The sequence below is a fragment of the Nesoenas mayeri genome (genome assembly GCF_963082525.1).
Source record: "Nesoenas mayeri genome assembly, chromosome: 15".
NCBI lineage: Eukaryota > Metazoa > Chordata > Aves > Columbiformes > Columbidae > Nesoenas > Nesoenas mayeri.
Window position 1 is genome coordinate 9,872,110 of NC_137559.1, and position 23,543 is coordinate 9,895,652.

Below are 23,543 nucleotides of genomic sequence, written 5' to 3' on the forward strand. Positions count from 1 at the left end.
CATTGTGCATGCTCACTTCACATGGCTACAGAATTTAGTACAGGAAAGGTGGAAGCACAGTAGGAAGATCCTAGACAGCAAAAGGCTGAGGATAGAGAGGGCTAATTAAGAGCTTTGCCACTGAATATGTGCAGTTCTGATGACTGTATTTCAGGTAGTTTGAAGATGCATCTCACTTTCCCTTGCCCTCCCCTTCTGAACAGGAAACGGGATATCTTAAAACACAGAAGAGAAAGGATGAGACAGTAACTTCCACCCTTTCTGCCCATCATGCACAATACTAATGGCTAAGCACATTAGCTTGAGAGTTCTTTTAAGCTGCTCTTTTCTGGAATAATTAGCAATGGCCACAGTTTAAATGTGAGCTATCAAATTTTAGGAAGAATAAAAAAATCTATAACAGTTTATTCCTCCCCAAGCTATGCCTTCATCTTTGCGTGAGCTCTGGCAGACATCATGGTAGTCCTTTCTCCTTTTAAAGGCTAGGGTTTTTGAGTTACAAATACCAATGACAGCCTGAATTCCTGGCTCCTCTAAAATCAATGATAAACTCTACTGGGGCCCAGCTAGGGCCAAGATGCCACCTTCTCCCTTCTGCCTTGTGAAGATACAGCCATGCAGCTATTCCATGTCTGCATTAAATTCTATAAATGCATATAGATGATTCCCCAGGACAAATGTCTCACCAAAAGATGAGACATATCCATGTGGAATCACCAGCCAGCTGATGGGCTATCGTCAAAGCTGTTGATACACCATTACCAGACTGCACAGCAGACTCGGGTGCCAGACACATGAGACCTGACCCTTAGCACCAACTCAGGTAAAGACAAGATCTGAGTGATATTTGGAAAGCAAAGGGCAGGATGAACCTGTCCTTTTGAACCTCCTGTTTTACAGCTTTACCCTCTATTTCAAACCAAACTGCTGGACTTAGCAGCTGGCACCTGCCACACTGCAAGCTGCAACATCCTGCTGGCTCCGGTTTGGGGAAGCAGATGCAGAAGTGCTGTTCTGGGTGTTTTATCCCTCCCTAATGCCAATTCCAGCTGCTCAACAGTCAAATCCTTCAAGCTTTGGCATCAGGCTCAGCAGAAGCTTTGGAGGAGGAAAGTGCAGCCCTGAGCCATACACTAAATCTGAGAGCTTACGGCAACACGTGGATCAGGTCTAACAGCAGGCCAAATGCTGTCGCACTTCAGGTAGCTCAGTCTGCGCTCTCCACCCACAAAACGTGACATGGCCTGGCTTAGGTACTGCTCAAAGCTGTTAGTTGGCTGCTTCTCACACAGCATGAAAGGAAAAAGAGAGAACACACGGGGCACTAACCCCAAATCAAAACAGCATAATTGACAGCACTGTGGGGCGCTGAATGACAGCACACCAGCAGTTATTACAATCTGAGATGTGTCAAAGGCAATGCCCACACAGGCGAGGGCCTGAAGAGAGTTTGGTGAAAAGCAGATCTCCTTGAGCAAGTCTGTCACTAGCACTGAGGTTAAAAGAAGTTATGGTAAAAGGTAGAGGAAGATGCTGAAGCCACTCAGCAGGGCTAAGGCTGTGATGCTTGTCAATGAAATAATGTCACAGCATTCAAACTCTAAAGCTCAGAGTCTTCTTGTTGAGTCCATATTAAAACAGATTCACAGGTGTGAAAGATCCTGTGGAAATACCCCTCACTCTTCAGAGACTGCACCTACAGACAGGGCAAGCACATACCTAAATTAGGTGCCTTAAGTGCACAAAATAACAAGTGATGCATCTGGACCTGCGTCTCCACAGCGTGAAGCAGTGATTTCTAGTTTCATCAGCAATGCATAGCTCTGCTGCTACATGGTTATTTCATTCTTTGAAAAAAAAAAGTTTGCAATTTTCAAAGCTTGTGTGAATGTGTGTACATGCAGGGCTCCTCTGGTAACACAGTTGCCATCAACTCTCTAGCAGGGAAACCCCAAAAGTCTGAAATGCCACATTAAAGAACTGCTGTACTTTTCTGTGAGTACACTCCCATACATCAAACTTCCTGTTAGTTCCCTTTGTGGTGTTTGATGTTTTTGGCAGCATCGAGTTACAACATGGGGGCAAATTTAACTCCCTCTACCCAGTTCTGGAATTCCCACCTACGCCTAGACAAAACTGCATTTAAAAGAAATTAAAAAATGGAGCTTTGCTTAAGTGAAAAGCAAGGAGGGAACTTTGTGTAGGCCTGCCCTTAATCAGTACTACTGTCTCAAAAAAGAAAACACAACCCTCGCACTGGGAGTCAGTAGGGAAACTACAGCAGCAGGAAGTAGGGGACTGATCACCAGGAGGTGCAACAAAATCAGTTTTCTGGAACTAAAAGAAAAAGTCTCATTCACCTTGACTTAAGGATGGAGATTCCCCTTCTTCCTTGAAACATCACTGACACAATCTCCCCATCCAATACTGCCATGGTCTGAATCCTCTGCCACAGCCAGCACCTGGATAGGTTGAGAGTTCAAGGAGATGCTCTAGAAGGTGACCAAAAAGACTGTGACCGTTAGGGGTTACACCCTTTGGACAAATGTCCCAGTGGCCATAAAAACTGAGAGAGAGCAAGAGAAATCCCCTGTGCCTTAATGGAGCAAACAGACAGAGGAAAAGCAGCATAAACGCTGGCTACGTATGTTGCCTGTATCCCTAAGGTTAATGCTTAGGGCTTAAAAGGAGCAAGTACTTTTTTATGTTAAAATGAAGCAAACCTCTTTTCACTGACAAGAGACATTGCCGTTAATAACTTCCACGGGGATTACATCACTCCTAACCTAACCTGGGGTTTTAATGACTGCATTGAGTTTACTCTTCATATCAGAAGTGAATTACTGCAGGTTAATAGGCTGTACACATAGCATTAATAAGAAAAGCCTCAAAGAAAAATAGCAAGAGAAAAGCAACTGTTTGGGGTCCAGAGCAAACTGAAAATACACTAGACCAATTGACTGAAAACAAGACATGAGCTCATGCACCAGCAAACAACGTTAGATAAGGTTATTACAATTACTGCTAACAATTGCTCATAAAAATCATACACAGAGCCAATCAGTACACAAGCAGACAGCAATTTTACCTGATGTTCTTTCTCCCTCCACTTCTACCCATTTGTTTCATGAACCTGTCTAGATTTTTGTCTCAGACTGTAAGCTACCTGGAGCAAAAATAGGTATTCACCGCATGCTTTTCCAACACACAGTAGCAGGTTCTTTGGTCTGCTTAGTTTTCCATATACCACCTCAAAATAAATATAAATATATAAAAAGCAAGCACAGATCACTGGGCCTGTACAGAAGAATATGATATTTCATTTTCTATGCAGCACTTTTTGGCTGTATGTTAATGACATTTGGGAACATTCTCAGTTGGTGCCACTTTGTAAAGCTTCAGGGCAGACAACAGGGTTAGCTGCTGCCTGCTGAGAGTCTGGCTCATTGAGTCTTGCTTTGAGAAATCAGCTTTTCTGTTTAACTGCAAGATATATTTACTAAAAAGCCATGATACATAGTGGTCTCTGTGTAATTCAGGCCTGGGAACCAGGGTGGCACAGTGCATTTGAACTTAGGAATAGAACACAGTCTTTAAATTGACTTCAGTTTTCCTATTGCATCAATGCAAAAATCCACACCCAGAAACTGCCTGCTATCTATCTGCTTAACTTGTAATGATTTATAATTCCCCTAATAAGGGATTTCCATAAAAGCCCTGACTGTTTTAAATGATGCCTTATTTTATGCCTTAAAATGTACATCAGATTTATCTTTTACAAGTACGTCAGACTGCTTTATAGCACTTGCTTCTACTTGAAAGCTACAGTGACTGCAAATCAACAACATTAAGCCTCCTTTTCCTCTACAGAAGTGGGATAAACCTCTAGGCAAATTGCTAAGTGCACTGCTAAGCCCCTAAGCTTTCATGGCATTGATTCTCACAGAGTAATAGTAATCCCCAAATCTGGTTGAAACTGCAGAAAAGTTCTTATGCTACATTATTTTCAGAACTAAACTTTTTGTGAACCAGAATTGCAGTCTTCACCATTCCCTGGAATTGTGTCTCAAGGTTTTTGTTGATTGAGATACATTGGGAAAAGACCACGATTTTCCAAAGGCTGGTGATGTCATGAGAAAGAAAGAAGTAGAACGTTCCCTCAAAAGGTATGGAAACCATGTCATATTTAGTACTTCTTTGAAAATCTGGCCTAAATATTTACATTAAGGTATGATAGGCTGTTAAGGGCCTAAAAGCAACACTGGTTGCCCTCAAGGAATAAACTCCCTCAGTAAGTACAATGAATTCTCTTAACATTTCATTCACTTGAATGTTTGCTATGGAGCACTTGCTAACCTGACAGAAGTGGAAAAGTTAATTAACATTTTACTTATAGACAGCATGAAGTGAATGTTCTTGCAGATGTCTTTAGGCAGGCAAGTGATTTTAAGCACTTGATTTTAAGAGGTGCTATGTCCTTGTAATCTCATACACTTCAGTGGAAATCTACAGCGCTTAGAAGCATTTGTTCTCAAAATGTTTAAATCCTTCACTAATGCAAATGGGAATACCTGTTAACATTGGAAGAACAGCAATGTTTACTGGACCCAATCAGAAAACAAATCACCAGAAGTCCAAGCATTTCTGTACAGTACCTGAGGATCAGGATTAACAGCAGTGATGCAATTGAGCAGGACTGAGGGAATTTCAGGAAGAAGTGGACACAGCTGGTTTTGGAAGAGATTGGCCAGTTCTGCCCTCCACAAAACAACATCTGGAAGCCATGTACAGGCTAGAAATGCAGAAATCTTCTGGTAAAAAATGGATGTTCCTTGTAGATCTTCTTTAGTCTGCAAAGAGGCAATGGTTAAAAAACATTGATGATTGCCTTGGGAACTTTCTGTTCTGTACCATACACGTGTAGCAGCAGTTTCTCTGTCTGCAACCATCCCAGCCTCATTCTTCACAAATCTACCCTACAGTTGCACTTCAGATTCTCCAAACCAAACCCCTAACGTAACATGCCTCAGCCTCCCAAACCATCACACCCTGCATCCCTGCAACCAGAGCTCTAAACCAGCCCCTCACCCACAGAGACCACACTCCTCCCGCCATCACCCCACAAAGTCTCTGCTCCCAGGTCCAAAGACAGAATGGGAGGTCCTGATACTATCTGGATTCCTGGCCTAGGAGATGGGACTTGAGAACAGATGCTGCCTGCAACAGTCCATTACATGCACCAGCTGCATGGAAGGGCTCACCCCATGACATGGGGATGTGCCTCCACATAGACTTGACTCCAAGTGTCCCTTGGTGAAGGCACTGGGGAGATGAGCAGCATTCCCCTTCCACCAGAGCGCCCAACACACTCTGCTCAGCTATAAAAGTCCACCACAGATGATGACTGGCGAGTTAATAGCAATCTTCGGTTGGTATGAAGACACTGGTATAAAATAACTGGCTCATGACACCCATTCAGCCCACAAATATTATTCTGAATAGGTCACACACCACACTTAAAGAGGGAGAAAATGCTATAAACAGGACTATAAACCAGCCCAATACAATGAAACATTAATTTGCAAAGGGTTTCAGGTGGATATAAATGAAAAGATTCATTAATTTCAAGATTTTTTAATACATTAATATTGAATACTGCACTGCTAAATTACAGTTTTCCATCATTTAACCTCCCATCTAAGCCCCTTTCTTCTTCCAGGTTGTTTCTTAATTAGCAGGACTGTCAGAGAACCAGATTGGTGACCTCAATAAGACCAAATCAGAAACTAACAGTATCAACAATTATGCAAAGTGTCTTCTCTACACCAGCTATTATCCCACCTAAAAACTAGAGCTCAAGAAGAAAAGGTCTGCAAAAAAGCCCCAAATCTAATGACAGAGCCTGTGAGCTCTTCTGAGCCACCATAAAACTGTTAAATGATGGAAGTGTACAGACAAGAACCACGTTGCTCTGCACAATACCTAATTTGGAATGCTTAGTAGATTCTTAGAAAGCATCTGCTGTACAAATCTCATTCCCATCAGACATGCTTGTAACTGCAACTTGCCCATCAGCATGCAAGAATTACAAGAGGTGAGTGTATAAGCCTTCGTTCTGACAACAAGTCAAGAAACCGAAGCCATGCAGAATGTTCAAATTTACCTCACTTCTGTCAGTTGTTGGGAGGACAGAAAACAAACACACACCTCAAAATTAAAGTCAAAAAAACTGACAAAAATGGGAGGTAACATAGCAGAACTACTTGATATAGGAACTGATTTCATTCTAGTTGAATAAGGCAAAAGGTTCAGCATTTGCCTTGAGAAACCACTACTACATTCGTATTCATAACCATTAGACATTAGGATGGAGAAATAAAATGTGACAAACAACAGAAGACACACAGATGACAGTGAAGTGGCCAGTAAATAAGACATTGATAGCTTAGAAGTCTGGAATGTACCTCAGCTCCAAATATTAGTAATTGGGGGAAAAAAATAATAATTAAAAACATCAAAGCAACAAAAAGCCGCAGCAACAACATATGGTACCATGAAACTAGCAGACTGTCTTGGTGCAGTTCTTGGTGATGAACTGCCCCCTTTCATTATAGCTGTGAACCTAGAACAGCCAACAATCCACAGGATCAGATAACATCAAAGCCAATGGGACTGATAAATGCACTCAGCATGTTCAGTCACACCAAGATTGGGAATTAACAGTGGGACAAGCTGTGGAAAGTGAAACCTTGCCTTGTTGACACAGATCAGTCCTTAGGCTCTTAGACTATCAATCCAACATCTGCTGTAAAAATCATATTCATATTACAAACTGAAGAAAATCTGTGGACAACTGTCATTTTGCTGCTGTTATGAGACACGAGTACAGATACACATAGAAAGACTGGCATTTCCCTCCTAGCATCAAGCAGGCACAAGTCTGTACCTAATATGTTGCATAGTCTTGTACATACCAGTTTTTGGCACTGAAAATGGACTCTGGACTCTACACATTAACAACATTAAAATATCAATTTGTTATAATGCTTCTGGATAACATTTACACTCCTTGGTACATCTTTTTAAATAATCCAAAAAAGTAACTAGAGTTTCCCTACATTCTTACAGCAAATAAATGCAGCAAAAATGCCTGGAAACATAGTCAGATTTTGAAGGTAAGCCCTGATAAGTGGTTCTCTTCATGGCCATAGGAGATAACTGGAACAAGAACCACATCAGAATTTTGTTATCTGATTCAATCATTAAAATGCTGTACATTAACACTACAGCAGGAGACTTAAGTGTGAAGAATCAAATCTACCACATTTCTCTCCAACAACAGTTGAAGCTGCTCAAGAGAAGGAATGGGGACACCAGACCAGTTGCTGCTGGTTTTCTTGTCTCTACTGTGGCTGACATTTCTGGAAGACTTTTGTTGTGCCTGTCAGCTTGGATCTCTGCTGGGGAAAGAGCAGCAGAGCTTTGCAAATGCCTCAAGAAAGCAAAACCAATGAAAAGTCATTGTTACCAAAAAGACATACGGTAGAGCTTCTAATGAGGAGAAACCTCCATTACACACAGTGTTGCTTTGAGGAACACCATCCAAATGCCTTGTATGTTCGGTGCTGTGCGCACCAGCTGAGCTCAACAGCAGTGGCAGTAACTGTAAATGGGGCAGCAGAATAGCATTTACAATTTATATGCAGACTGGAAACTCTCTATGGCTCGTTCCACCAACCTGGGACAACCCTTTCCAGCTCCAACCAAATGTTCAGAGCAGCCTGACCCTGCAGCTTCAGGAGTTCATTCAAGTACACAACACCAGATGCATATTTTGAATATACTCAGTGCTCAATAATTGTGATGCTTTGGCCAATTCCTCAGTCAAAATCAGCAGGGAGCAAGGTGGCAAGTGGACAGAAGTCAGGTCAGTCTTTGTTCCTCCATTTTGTTTGTTCCATAGAGAAAATATCTTGAATTCAGGTGCCTTAGACAGAAATCAACATTAAGCCCTCGTCCGGTCTGCCAGACTCCTTAGTGTCATTAGCCTGGCTGCTTCTGCCAACAGGTGCTCAAATGCTAACAGAAAGGTTGCCTATTGTTTTGGGGTTGGTTTTTTTTTGGTAGTGTTTTCATCATGACATTTGTTGTCAGCATCAGTCATTTACTTGCAGGAGCACTGGAGCCACAGCTGTCATACTCCAGGCTTTATGATACATCATGGGAAATTTAATCTTTACTGCTCACAGACAGGCAGGCAGCTGCAAGCGAAGAATGCTTGCTGCAGCTGAGTAGGGGAAGCTTAAGCATGTTTTTAAAATATGTTAACATCTCCTCTTCCATTTAAATTTCACATTATGTGTCTAGCAGGTGTGAATCGGATACCTGGGGCCTCCCTAAGATCACCTGCTATTGGGTCCAATGGGGTCTTTTCAGCACGGAGAAAGTGTCAAGAATGAGCACATATCATGACATTCCCGTTAACATTAATGGGGTGGAACAGGCAAAAATAGAGTAGAAAATCCACTACCAGCTCACTAAAGCCACAAGTGTTGCTTTGAGCCACCTGAAACTTATCAGTCTGAACAGAGCACAGGGCCAGCATCTCACAGGTTATTCAAGCAAGTGACCCACAGGAGATCTTGGATATACAAGATTACTGGTCCTGATACATACCTGGGTACATTTTCCAGCAACAGTCAGCTACACTGCATAGGTAGGACGGGTATTTATACCAGGCAAGAGTAGCAATAACACCTAACAAACTGTCTTCAAAACTGAAAACAGAACAAGATGCTCAGAGTATAATTTTGTATCATATTAACTCTGTGAAAAGACAGAGCCAACAAACTAGGGCCCAGAGCTGCTATGTCATAGCTCTGCTGTTTTCAGGACATAAGCTCATAACATGCCCCACATTACACTGTGCCACCTACATGTGCTAGATCTTCAGCTTGTGTGCTAGACCTTTCAGCTTGGTATTTCACTGCACAGCACAGGCCCTGTAGTCTACCAGAGCTGAGGGAACTGAGTCTTGGGTCCTACCTCCTAGGACCAAATGGCAGACAACACGCCCTCATCACATGGATAAAATGTAAGCGCAAAAACGATAACACATGCCAAAGATATGTCTCCTCTGAACCCAGACAAATTTCTGCACTGTGGGGTTACAGCCACCAAAAAGATATTAACAGCTAATGAGCAGCAGAGACAAAAGACCAGAGAGAGCTGGCTTCACATCTGCACGTAATCTAAATTCACCGTAACTGAGGACAGCTTGAGTTGGCAATTAGCTGTAAGCAATCTTTCAGTTCCCACAGTACTGGGCTGTTCCCACATTCTAATTTAGAGCAGCACTTACACTGTTCTACCCTAGCTCACTGAAATTTGAGCTGGAACTGGCACATCCAAGCCTGGTCCTTAGCAAAAAGCAGTGGTAAGTGCCTGTGGCTGCTGGACATGCCTAGCAAGTGTAAATGCTGCTACTCACTTTTGTCTTCTGGATCTCGGTGCTGTTCTGGGCAGAAGACTCCTCTGCTGGCATTAGACAAGCATAGAGAGCCAAGTCATCCTCTCGCCAGACCTGCTGCAGCCCTACCACCTGAAACGGAGCTTTGAGTCCACCCTTCATTTTCACAGGAGGCACCTGTAAATCCATTTGAACATAATTTCATTTTTAGATAGCTGTATTTAGAGACTGGAAAGAACCCTTTATCTTTCTCTGTTGCTTTTGAGTAGACCCCCATAATGTACAATAATCCAGGGAGCGCTCTCACTTGATTAGTGGATTAGCTGTGGTTTAGCCAGTAGAAAAATCAATAAAGACCAAATTAAGTAGGAATAACAAGTAGGTTTTGATAAGTCGTAGGATTTATTTTCTCAATGAGGACTTGCAAGCTCTGACTTCCACCAGTTTCACTATGTGAAAGCAGGAACTTGCATTAGTTCCCTAATCTAGCAAGAAATCAGAACACAGTTCCTGTCAACACCGCACTGTGTGATCTTACCACAGTGGCATCATGTGCAGCCTTCATTAATGATATAATGAGATCAACCCAATTTCAGTTCAAAAATCAATGCTAAATGACCATGCCACTCTGAGGACTTAGTGCAGGCTTCCTTAATGTGACTTTGTCTTCCTTGCTAGTGACCACTAATAGCCAAAATCCCATCAATCCCTATCCAGTGAACATACTTTTTAGTTAGACTGAAGTGATTTATTTTTGATGGATTTTTTTGCATACACATGTGTGCGGGGGGCAAACATTCTATTTTCCAATATTCCAATACACAGATCTGATGCAAAACAAGAAGGGTAAAAAGCAACTTCTGCCAACCCCAAGATGAACACTAGACATCTTTTATCCTGAATATCAGTTTAGTTCCAGAAACAGGTGTCCAGTAGGATAGACCACTCGTTGGCTCATAAGGCTGCTCAAAGTCAGGCTGAAATGTGATGCACTTTATCATACAAAATACATGAGAAACTTTATTACAGAGTAGAAAAGAGACAGGAAAGATACCTGAAACAAATTGGGAAGGCATTGTAGTGCTGCAAAGCATCCTGAAATCTCGGTAGCAGGTGAAAAGGGCAGAAGGCTGTGGGAGACAGAGGTAACAAGCAAAGCCATGCGAAAGGAATAGCAGCCACATGAGGCAGAGATGCCCAAACCAGGACATGCACAAGATAAGGAGACAGGCAAGTCTGAATTACAGAAGTATAATTCCTTCCCAGGATTCTGGTGAATACAGAAATCACTAAGTCTTGTTCTCATGCTTTGTATCATCACTGTGATCTTTAGAGGGATTAACAGCTCTGCTATTTACTGCATATATAAACCAAAACTATTTACAGTGAGATAAATGCCTTTAGAAATGAGTTCTCAACATAAAGCATGAGTGAATTTTCAAACTGTTGTGTAGCTGAGCTGTATTGCTCAAAATAGCACTACCAAGTCCTTGACTGCTTTGAACACTCATTTCACACGGGAAATTCTGTAGCAGCTCTGCCATGGGGGAACGCTTGCGTCAGGAGCATTGTGTTCTCAACCAGCAGAAATCAACATATCTCAAATGAAATCAGTAAAGATATTCTGATTTACGCAAGACAGGAATCCAATGAATCAGTGGAATTACATAGATTTTGACCAGAGGAGAACTTGGTCAAAAAATGCCTCAAACTTCCTGGGTTTTTTTATACTAAAGAAATGCAGACTTTTCATTGCTATCCAACACCTGTTTGAGAACCTGTGTGAAAAACTGGTGGATTTTACCCCAGTTTCTATTAGACACAAAGCCCATCACAGCATTTGACCCTACAGTCTCAGCAGAGTGACGCTGAGCCCTGGCAGCTGAGTTACCTTCTCAGGCTTGGAGAGAGCTGCCAGAATCAGAGCTCACACTTTTCAAATGGGAATAACATAAGGGAAGAAAGCTCACTCTGCAGCTGGTCATGAGCTTACTACGTTCTGAATGGGAGATCCAGACTCTGGGGCTGTTCAAGTGGCAATTTTCATTAGCATTGAACAAACATTAGAGAATGTTAGCAATGTTTTAATGGAAGTGTGAACATCATTAACAATTAATATTGTTTAAGTGGAGTTTAAGTGATTTAAGAGCCTTGTGCAGGCTGGCTGCTCAGGGATAAATCTACCTTGCGTGCATGGATTGGTATTGGCATGCCAATGTCTTTAACCAGGGAAAAGAATGAGGCCAATACACAGGGTAGGGAGGAAAAGCACATATTGCTTTCCCTAGAGGAAAAGGCTAATGTGGGATGAACAGGAATAGTGAGGAAAAGGTGGTTTTCTTCAGAGGAGAAAAATATGTGATCCAAAGGACAATTAAGACGAAACAGACCATCACTTGTTTATAGTCCTCTTGATTGTCAGAAGGATATAATCTTAAATAGAACAAGCATAAAGAAATAGGTACCTGTCCCCATTTGCTTCTTTTGCCAAGGCCAAAGTATAATACTTAGACAGCTCTCTGCTTCCAGTCGTCACCTTTGATTACTGCAAGTCAGGCTCAACAATTTTTTCTTACTTTCTGTGCCCTGCTCTTTGTAAACTATAGGCACAATCCAGCTTTCACAGAGTTCAGCAAGACTTATTTACTGATTTTAAGGTGATAAGGTGAGTTAGAAAATAATTTCCCCTTTGTTCAGCCACTACTTTGTGTGTGTGTGTGTGTGTAGCTGTTAGAAGGAGGACATTTCAAGAATGATTATGTATTCACTGGAGGGCAAATCACTGCTTTAATCATGCAGATTTTCTTTTGTGCACTGTCACTGCATGTACTCACCAGAGAGAGAAGCCATGTCACAAGGGCCTGGTAGATATTGGCTGCTCTCAGCACCATGTCAGGAACCTGCTCACCACACTGATCCGTTGCTACTTGGCCACAACTTGACAGCCAAATGGTCATAAGTAGCACCTCATTTTTCATACTGTGTTGTCTAGGCAATGTGTCAATTTCTGGCAAATAAGAGGCTTCCTGTCAAAAAAAAAGTATGAAAATAGAAGTCATTCAGATTACTCATCACAAATTAATTACATTCATTGCCATCACAGGAGGGCAATTACTATCTAGCAAGCATTTATCAAAAAGTAAGCATGAGCCATAAAAGCAAGGTCATTATATCAGCAACACCTCCTTGTGCACTTCTGGTTTTTTTGGGTCTTCATTTAGTTTAACACTACCTGATGAATGGAAGATTATGTGGTCACAGCTGGAAATAGTCTGATAGAATTTATCCTGTATTCTTTAAGATTAAGTGTTTTGGCTTTTTTTTTTTTTTTTTTTTTTTAATAAGTGGGGAAATTCCTTCAAAACAAACCTGACAGAAGTGTCAAAACTTTCATTATTTTCTGCTTCATCTAATATACCTCATTTCATAGACAATGGTACCTTGAAGTGAACTTATCTCCTTTCTTTACTTTAGTATTGCTACTTAGTTATTTAGAATGCAATTTCCCTCTCCTTTAAGAGATCTGCTCTTTAAGCTTGAGCCATGGGATTGTAGTTTATGGGATCTCTTTTGCTCTTCCAAAGATGTGGGAGCCACAGCTGTAATTAATAGCAGGCTTGCTATTCCTGTCTATAGTAGATTTGCTGTCCCTACAACTGCAAAGATTCTCCAGTACACGTAAGAGTATTGATGATCAGCAGTTAAGATCCTTTCATAAGGACCCTCAGGACCCCCCCAAAGCATCCTTGAGTGCAGACAGATGCGGACATACCTTCATTTTGCAAATAGCTGGAGCTGTTCAGGGGGTTAACATTTCCAAGCTACATGTTAGAGCACCAACTCCCCACCGCAGTCAGCAAAGTACAATACGACTGCATTTCCTGTACCTGACAGCATGGTCAGCCAACAGACTAAACTGCTAATTAAGGTGAGCAGAATTAATCTTAAATAACCTACTCTAGCACATGACTAGCAAGCACCCCTTTCTTTGCACTGAGCTGTGTGGAACACCATAGGAACACAACGGGAGCAGGTGGGTGTCGAGGAGCAGCTAAGCAGTTATGTTTTCAGCTGCTCCAGATAGCCGGTAATGACGATGTCTGCCCACATCTTTACACTGAATTAAACTTAATTTGATTTACCTGAATTTACTTTGGAAGCAAAGTAAGCTAAATCCAATTAAAGCCACTTTAATTCTGAATTAAAATGTCCACAAAGGTGTTTAATGACTAATCCACTTGACAAGTTAATGTAGCCTGACTTTCATGTCTGTCCTCAAAATAGACAATTCCTTAAAATGGTTTTCAAAAAAATATACTAATAAAAAGCCACAAGCAGATCTATTGTGTCATCCAGTGCTGTGGTGCCAAAATACATGCCACAGGCACAGCACTGCCTACAAGTACCAAATAAAAATTGCAATTAGTAATAAAGGAAAAATAGTCATACAAAAGTTTCTGATGCTGCAGATCTGCATTACTAACGTTACTGTAGTCCTGGAAAGCTAACAGGATTTATCAGGGCTTTGACCCTACCATTGTAATTCTCTGAGGAAGAGGCCTTAAAAGAAACTTGGGGACTTTCGAGAAAAGATGAGCTTCTTCTAGATCCTGTGTTGGAGAAATGATTGATTCTTCCTCTCAACAAGGGTGTGGGGATCAATGATAGGAGGTAACTCAAGAGCTAAAGATTAGAGTAGTATCTACTAATGCCTCAGCAGGAAATTTCCAACTATTCCAGATTTGCTTGGCATAACAGCAGGGGAGGCCTCAATAGGTTTTCTGATCAAGATCAGCCAAGAATTTTACTTATTAAGGTTCTCTGAGAATGAGAGAGGTTTTGATCAATATTGGTCCTTCTCTCTCCTCCCTCTGCCAGCCTCCTTAACCCAAAACAAGAACCTAGGCATAGAAGAAATTAACTAGGTTCAGCAATATTAAGGCTAATGAACAAAAAAGTAGTTAATTCTATTTAATTCTGGGCAAGAACTGCTGAAGTAAGATACATTCAGTGCTTTCTCAGTATGCCTTTCCACAGCATTACCCAATTTAGCCTAGTCTACCTGTGAAGTGAGTTCAATTTGCCTACATGTTACACCAGCTTTTATTTGTGACAGTATTAGATTATAAAAAGACTAAAATTACTCACACACTGGGTTATTTTTGGTTGCTCTGGCTAGACTTGTGTTGTCAATCACAGGCATGCAGCTGATTGTAGCCAAGTGCCAACAATTACCATCAAGTAAATAAGATAAAATTTTCTATTTCCAAAGTGTTTGCTTTTGTGTTTTACAATTATAGTTTACAATATTGCAACTTACAACCTTTCAGCTAGGTTTTCCAACCAGCCCTCCACCCCCAATTCTGGCCAGCTTTCTCCACTCTAACATAACAGCGCAACCAGAAGCATTAACGACACTAAGCAGTCAATAACCTCCACCCAAACCCGCACCAAACAAAGAAATGAGGAAAAAGGAATTGCAAGACAACTTAAGGATATCCCCTATCTTCTAGCTTTCAGCTACAGCAGTTTTGAAGTTACACACATAGGCACAGCCCCAAATGAAACTACTGTTCATAAAAAAAACCCCTGCAATGTGAAGGCATCCATACACATAACTAAAAAAAAAAAGGCATTTTACCTCCTTTACTTTTTTAAAAAAGCAGAGCTGTTTATGATCGCAGCAAGCTGAAGCTTAGTAGATACGAGTTTATCAGCCAAGATTAACGTCATTTTGTTTCTATTAAAATAGCTCTAATTGGTTAAATGATATTTGTGCTGATTGTTTTTTAAAAGACTAGTTGGCATTGCTTTTACTACGCCTGCATACTAGATTGGACAAACATCTCTGCTGCCCTAAATGTGGGAAAAATTATCAAAACTGTTAGAAGCTGGAATGAGCGAGTAGCAGCTCAGGAGTCAAGAGGGCCAGGTGACAACTTTGCTGCTGGTTTCCAGCCAGGTACAAGGCTGAAAGCAAGAGAGAGCACGTGCTGTCAGCTGCTGATTGGGAACCACCCCACATCACACATTTGGAAAGTTCGTTTCACCATATAAACCTGAGACAGCAAGTGAGTATTTCTGGGCAGAATCAGCTCACCCAGTCTGCGGGTTTCTCCCAGCGGAAGGACAGGTCAGGGAGAAGTCAATTTAAGTTAAAGATATGGTCTCTCTTTCACAGGTAAACAAAACTTCGATGTTTTCCTTCCAGCACCTTTTCCAATACTAACTAAAATGATGCTAACCCTGAAGCAAGGTATCATATTCCATCAAAAAATACTCGCTACTACATTGAGCAGACTCTACAACAGCAGGACCTAAATCAAAACAACCACTACATGTAAAATGAAGATAAGTTATACTCACACAGTCTCCTCCTTCTTTACTGGAGAGGGTGAGGGAGGGGGAAGGGGAGGAATAGGAAGAATCTTACTCCCATTGGTTGAAGGCTTAATCAAAATAATTGTTTTCAGCCATGTCTAAATTTATCCTTCTATGTCATCTGCACCCTAGCTTGGATCACAGATTTAAGAGGCAATCCCTGATGAATGGCAAATTACTGACTGCAGAAATCTTTTGCCAAATGAAGCATCTGCTGTGTTGCTTCTAAATGTGAGCTGATTTCTAGGTCCTTTAGTAGCTCTGGCTAATTTCTCTAATGAAAATTCTATACTCTTATGCTGAAATAGTTCTAGCATTGCATGTTCATGCTTCGCTATAGACAGAGCTCATGGTACAAAACACAACCATGGTGATTATGTGGTTATACATCTATTTTCCACACGGTCACATTGCTAATGTAGGAGAGGAGATAGTTAGGACACATTTAACAATTCTGTCCGTCTAAGGCAAAGCAGAAAACACTCTCATGGCTTCTAAAAATTCTTGCATTCAGTGAAGACACATTGGAAATGTCAAGTGTTTGTTCATTTTCTTTCTGTGGGGAAGGAAAAATGATGACAATGCCATCTGGTAAATTATTTGAAATTCCACAATAAATTGTGGAATAAACCCTGAAATTATTCAAAGAAATGCTTTATCATTGCAAAGCGGGAACAAAGGATAAGGATGAGGAAAGTATCTGCATTTCCTGCATGCAACTGGCAGAACATACTGTAATTAGGAAGGCAACATTTAAAAACAAAAAGCAGAGTACGATTGATGTTAATGGTCTGAATGGTCTTTCTGTTAATGCATTTTTGTACTACATTCACTCTCTATAGCACCAATGGCTTTCTGAGAATCAAACATGCTGAGGTTATGTGAAAAATATGATGGTGGCAAGATGTTATTGACATTTTCTGATCTGAGCTGCGCTTCAGATTGCTAAAATGGAGGAGTTATGATCCTCCGAAGGAGATAATTCTGCCAAAGTAAGACTGCACGAATTCAGAGCTGCATAATGGAAGCATTATTTTGCTATGAACTCTGTAGTCCTCCAGTTCAATTAGAGCATTACATATCATAAGCTTAAGTTAAAAAAATTATAATAAAGAGAATTTATTTGCTGAAAGTTATCTTCTTGTTCTGGACAGTTATTCTTCATTTTGGGCATGAAGAATATAACCTCTTCTGATTCAGAAGAAACCATTTTTCCATGTCTGGCAGCATAAGCGTGCTAAAGCTTGACAGTGTCTCTGCTGGAGCATAAAGAGGGCAAGTGTCAAAGAGAAACGTCAGCTCGTTGCCAGAAATTACTGAATATAGGACTGCAGTTCAGACGAGACGCACAGAAGGGAACTGCTCGGCACAGGAATCAAAGACAGCAAAACTCACTTTGTATACCTTTTCACGTTGCTGCCAGCTGAGCATGGTTAACCCCAAGTGCAATTTAAAGCGGCTTTACGGTCACCACAACACCGGCAGACAGTTAATGATAGTGAGGATCAGCTACATTTCTGGCTCAGGACATGTCAGTGTTCTGCAAAAATCCCTCTTCATCCTGTCCATAATCCCTCCCAACACAAACTAAGGCAACCAAGAGATGTGATGTAGTGTGAATTACACTGTTCTATGCCACTTCTGCATTAGCCTGCATTAAGGGAATTCTCAATTGCTTCACTAGAGTTAACGGCTCAGCTGTGCTATCAAAGATATGCATAACCCCTCTGGCAAGAGTCAAGTATGTGGCCCGTAGAAGATGGTAAGCAGAGAGACACTGCGTGATCACTGAGGCAGAAAGTATTTTTGGCCCAAAATTCAACAGACATTTCTTCTGCAGCGAAGAAAACTCCACAGCATCAGACATTATCTCTTGAATAAGAAGAATCTTGTAGCCTAGGGTGTGCACCCTATCCTAACCTGCTCCCTTCTGCTTGTCCTGCCACACCACTCCTGATGTGAGTACACAGCACTGCCCCTGCCACGCTGGCTCTCTTGTATATGTGTGACTTACTGTGATCTCTTCACGGAATTACAGAATGGTTGAGGTTGGAAGTGACTTCTGGAGACCATCCAAGTCCAACCCCCCTGCCAAAGCAGGTTGTACAGGATCACATCCAGGAGCATTTTGAATGTCTCCAGGGAAGGAGACTCCACAACCTCTCTGGGCAGCCTGTTCCATTGTTCCGTTACCCTCAAAGCAGTTTCTCCTCATATTCAGATGCACTTTCCTGTGTTTCAGTCTGTGCCTGATGCCCCTTACCCTGTCATTGGACACCACTGAAAAGAGTCTCCCCTCATCCTCTTGACACCCACCTTTAAGATATTTATAAGCACTGATGAGATCCCCTCTCACTGTTCTCTCCTCCAGGCTACACAGACCCAGCTCTTTCCACCTTTCCTCATAAGAAAGATGCTCCAGACCCCTCATCATCTTGCTGTGTCCTGTCCTGGGCCTGGAACATTATTGTTATTATTAGACAGTCTCAGCTAATGTTCTTTTTAGGATCAGAATACTGTGAATGAAACAGGAAGATCTATCTAGTCAGCTCTGATAGGCAAGCACAGTTAAAGCAATGACAATTTCCTTGATGGAATTGCTCTTGAATTACTTCATTAGGACATAGATGTTCTAAGCAGTATTTACAGCCAGCTAGGAGCACAGGTCAAATACCAGCCCAGCTTTCAAATGACTAAGGACCAATTCCAACATAATGCTGTTTATTAGAACACAAAACATTCACGTGGTTGTGAAGTATGTTACCAAACCAAAAAATGTTTGAAAATGGGTATTTGCACGCAAATATTTTTCAAGAAAAATTGTGTAAATTGAGGCCATTTAGAAACAAGACTGAGTGCAGCTAAAAACACTCTAACTGGCACAAGTAACTAGTAACAAGCAGCTTCTCTATTTGTCAGAAGTGGGAAAATTTTCTGACAAAAGCCTGACTCCTCAGATAAATACAGAACTGCTCTAGAAATTGCACTAAAATTTAAAATCAAAGTAACATTGAATCCTATTTGATTTTGTTTGCTTTCTGAGACATAATGATTAAAAACGAGAAGTGCTTTTTCCATGATTAGTGTTTACACTACAGTAGCACTTGGAGAGGCTTAGAAGGATTCACAGCCTCATTGTGCTGATATCCTAAGCATATGTAACAAAAAGTTCCTCCTCTAATGAGCTTATACTCCTGGTTAACAAGAAGCAGCTGAATTAAGTAATAGAAGTTTAATTACTTACACATTTCATGTGAGCACAAGATTGGGAATCAGAAACTTGTGCCTTAGTCCTGCCTCTGGAATGGATTATTTCTCTGCGAAACTGTAAAGTGAAGATAATATTTCCTTATCCTAGTCCCTGTCTAGCTGGATTAATTAGCAAAAGCCTGTAAAACACTGTGAAGAGGAACAGTGTAAGGTTATCAAGGAGCTTTCAAAATTCATCTGTTAGCTTTCTTGACATTCCTGAAACAGTATCATGTCCTCCAAACCCCAAAAAGTAGTATCTGTATCTTCCATAGCACTCTTCTTCAAATTATTTCAAAATGCCTCACAAATAAAATGTGCCATGATTTCCAGACCCACAGCAGGGAATGAGCTTGTACATGTTCACTTTGAAATGTTGCGATAGGGCGTGGAATTGCTGTTTAGCTGTCTCAAAACTAGGCTGGTATTTGGCACATGTTCCTAGTTTGATCCAACAGGAGATTCACCATATACTCATCAACATGAGTAAGGCCTTATTTTTTTCTAGTCTTTATTTATCTTTTCCTGTATCTCCCCTGATACACTATGGAAATCCCCCAATTACCAAAAAAAAAGGGGGTGGGAAGGAGGCAACTATGCTCAGCTGCTTTTATCAGGAAGTTTTACCAAAGCTCAAGCAGCCTGCTTTTCACAGTCACCTTCCAGTTTAGAAATTGATTTGTGTCCTGTCTGCCATACAGGCTCTGTGACTGTGTGTCCAGCTGCACAATACTATGCAGATAACCCTTCAGACCTATGAATTCTCCAAGGCAGTAAATACAGGGGTTTTGTGATTCTGGGAACTGCTGAGTGCTTACAACATCCACTGAAGCTTGTGGGAACTTCAGATACTTGGCACAGAGCTGGACAGAGCTCTGTGTTTTTAAAATAAAATAACTGCATCATACTTCTACTCCATAATCTCAGATAAAGCCTTGAATTCCATTTCCTACCACTAAGTACCATGCGTCCGTAACTATTATTTGTATAATAATGTGTTTACAAGCTGTGACCAAGCTCATTCCCCAACATACTAAGATTTGGAACTGCAGTCCAACCTAAGACATAACACTAAACCAGAAGGCATGTGAAAAACTGGGAATACAGTTTAAACTACACAGCTTCTTTAAGGTAGTGCACCTGTGTCAGACAAGTCTGTACATCTCCTTCAAAAAACAGAGGGACAGATTCAGCCCCCTTTCATCTACAAATAGCATCACTGATCACAGCCCTGAGGTAAGGCCAGAAGTTGTGAATTCTATTCCGATTCCAAGAGAGATGCATGGCAGAAAGTATCTCTCTGTATAATTAAACGTGACTGGCACTTGTTCACACATTGCAAACTTAGAGTCACTAATCCTTCTGCCAACAAACACAGGACCTGTCAAAGACCTGAAGAGACAAAAGGTACAGAAATGATTTTCTGTCCTCTTGCCCTCTTCTAAATGAGAATTAAAATTTAGCCCCTGGACATTTTACATTATTGTCTTCTCTTCAAGTTTAATCTGAGCCATCTTGCTGATACGAATGGAGGAGTATTTAGGACCTCTACTGGCAGCAAGTTCATGCATGTAATTCTGGAAACTATATTATTTTTACTTACATTAACCTTTCCCTTAAGCAATAGCAACAAATGTTCTTATCTGTCAAGATCATGTGTAAGTATATTCAAGAATAAGCCTAAACTCATTTTAATAACTTCCAAGATATGCCAAGGAATAGAAAGGATTAAATATTTCACATTTTCCTGGGGCCATTTCAAACTCCAGTCAGAGAAACAACACTGAAAGGAGCCATTTATTTAAAAAAAGATTGTTTAATTCATTCCATAGCTAGAAAGTGCAATGGACAAAGGTGGGAGACCCTGTGAAACTGTCAGACTGGATCTCCACATGGAAGTTTAAATGGAAGGTTCCCTATGGCTTTTGGTAGTCCTGTTACATTCAGTATAGAAGGTGAATTTCCTGATTCTGAGCATATATGCAGCAACTTGGCTGAGAAACCTACTGAAGCAGACAGCACGTTATTAAAGCGGGATTGCTGTATGTCATTTTTTAACTGCTCTGGTTGTGTGAGCAGAACTACTGAGAAGAGTTATGTATCTGTAAAGCCTGACTTGCTTCAATCTGTGCCCTAAGAGTGCCAAAGCACACACTACCATAACATCTCTTCCTCAGAGAACAGCGAGAAAGCAGACTCTGCCTGTGCAAAGGAAGTTGTTTATAACAGAGATATTTAGACATTTAAGGCCTAGATCCTCTGCTTTGCCTATTAAGGCAAATCCTTAGGGTAGATCTGTGCCATCCTGAGCCACCGCAGAAGCAGGAGCAGCCTCAGCTCCTCTGGCTGCAGCCAAAGAGACCATAGACCGGATAAACTCAACCTAAGCATAATGTATGGTGCCAGCAAATCCCTCCCTATTTTCTGTCACTAGTACCAAGTAGGAGGCTGAAGAGGAGGCCAGAACTACAGGCTCTGTGCCAGCTAACAGTCATCTATGCTAGAAAAACATTTTCTTGGGAACTTCCATGCTATTCTGAATCCTGTGTGCTGGACTGGTGGTACAAACAGGAATCTTGGCCTTCTGTTTTTGCATGCTAAATATAACTACATCTCTAATTGCCTTAGTTTATTTTTAAGCCTTTCTTGAGCTGAGGCAGCAGGTTCATTAAGTATAAGAGATTTTAATCTTGTTTCAGGAACTCATTAAATACCTCCCTGGAAAAAAAAAGGGAGGAATTCAGGGGCCATCTGCTGGCTGTTTGGCACATCACTGCTGGCCACAACCCTGCCCGAGCCCATCCAAGAGAGTGAGAAGACCTAGAGTGAAGCACAAGCCAAATTCAGCTCTGATGCCAGAAAAAGATTTAGCATAGGAAATATTTTGCTGTTTTTACAATTAATGTTCTTTTTTTAAGCTATAGTAAAATAATAGTAAGGGCTAAATACTGGATTCAGTTACATACACATAGGTGCAAACTTAACAGTTGCTTTGGTTCAGTATGAATGAAAACATTTGGTTAGAGTGATTTATTACATGTGAGATCAGTTTTAGAGTAATATAGATATATAAAAAAATCTGTTACTGTGTCACAAGATCATTATAACTGAAATAAAATTAAATGGTTTTCCTCAGCTTCTCCAAATCTGTATAAGGCACCACATTGTTGGAGATACACTGGCGTATTCTGTGCAGAACAAAAGCTATTCCTTTCATAACTGGTGTACATTCTTTCTACCGAGACAAATTTCACTTTCTTACAGTTCTTTTCCTTTCTGTATTTTCAACACAGCAATAAAACCAGATATTTTTTAAATACTGCTTAGGACATCACCTAAGTGCATTAATGTATGGTGCTCTATAATGAAGCTGGTAAGATGCCCAAGTCATATGGTCCAGCTGGTAAACTGTTAGGTTGGGATCCTGGGACTCACAATGTCCTTGAGCAACCCCTTGTGCTCGGTAAGATGTAAGAAAAATGCACCTTCCAATGTCAATGCAAGCACTGCTGCCTGAAAAAGATCAAGACACCCATACAATAGTAATAGAAATTACAGACACCTATTTTAGTAAGATAGGTAAAAGAATCAAAAGCATTTCACTGACAACTGTGCAGATCAAGGCACCTACTACATCAAACAAACATACGGGACCAGTAATTGAACTAAAAATATCCCTTCAAGTTTCAGAAGTCAATCTCTACTTTCAGTCATACTCTGTAAATCCAGGGTAACTGTCATAGTAACTGAACATACAATGCTTCAGCACTGTTCTTGACAGTAAGTACCATCCAGGAGCTGTGTCAGGGATATTCCTGTAGAAATGATATTAGATTGAAGTGAGAATAAGGCTGTCAAAGGGCAAGAAACCTTTTGACCATAGCATATTGTTAATTTTAGCTTTGTGGGAATGCAAGCAGAAAATTTTTTGGCTGAGAATTTTACCTGACACCAGTAAGCTGAGTCAACAGCATATTAATATAAAAAAATGTACCAATTTTGACAGAAAGGTCATAGAGCCTATGTTTTCAAGATAGAAAAGCAAGTATCTGCATAATAGATTTGTTAAGCTAGAATGACTCTGGCTATGGCTGAATGTTTTTGTTTTGTAAGCTAGCTGTAAGGCTAAGTTGCAATAAGATGATGATCATGGTAATATAATAACTAACACAAGGTTAGCCAAAGTCATTGTGTAGCCAAGAAAAATTAGATGCCTCAGTATGAGTCAACACATCCATTTTCCAAACAGTTTGGCTGTAAAAGGTAGATAAAACAGTGTTTTTAAAGTACCGGTAACAAGGTGTTTCCTAATAGCTTTCAAACTGCATTATCTTGTTCTGCCATATCTCAATAAAACAATAAAGAAGCAGGCTGAAACCCTATTGAAAACACCTATTTTGTCCTAGCAATAAGAGTGCTTAATAAAAGCTAAATGCTATTTGCT

General features: G+C 40.8%; 1 protein-coding gene across 1 annotated transcript in view; it reads right to left on the minus strand.

The window, feature by feature from the left end:
* Window positions 1–23,543, minus strand: part of DNAAF8 (dynein axonemal assembly factor 8) — a gene marked incomplete at its 3' end in the record, with an annotated part of 87,929 nt that overhangs the window by 46,718 nt on the left and 17,668 nt on the right. The window contains exons 12-14 of the mRNA XM_080353977.1: window positions 12,304–12,495; window positions 9,491–9,646; window positions 4,656–4,850 (exon numbers count right to left, since the gene is read on the minus strand). Of these exons, the coding sequence (XP_080210103.1) occupies window positions 4,656–4,850; window positions 9,491–9,646; window positions 12,304–12,495 (543 nt within the window). The remainder of the gene's footprint in view (window positions 1–4,655; window positions 4,851–9,490; window positions 9,647–12,303; window positions 12,496–23,543) is intronic.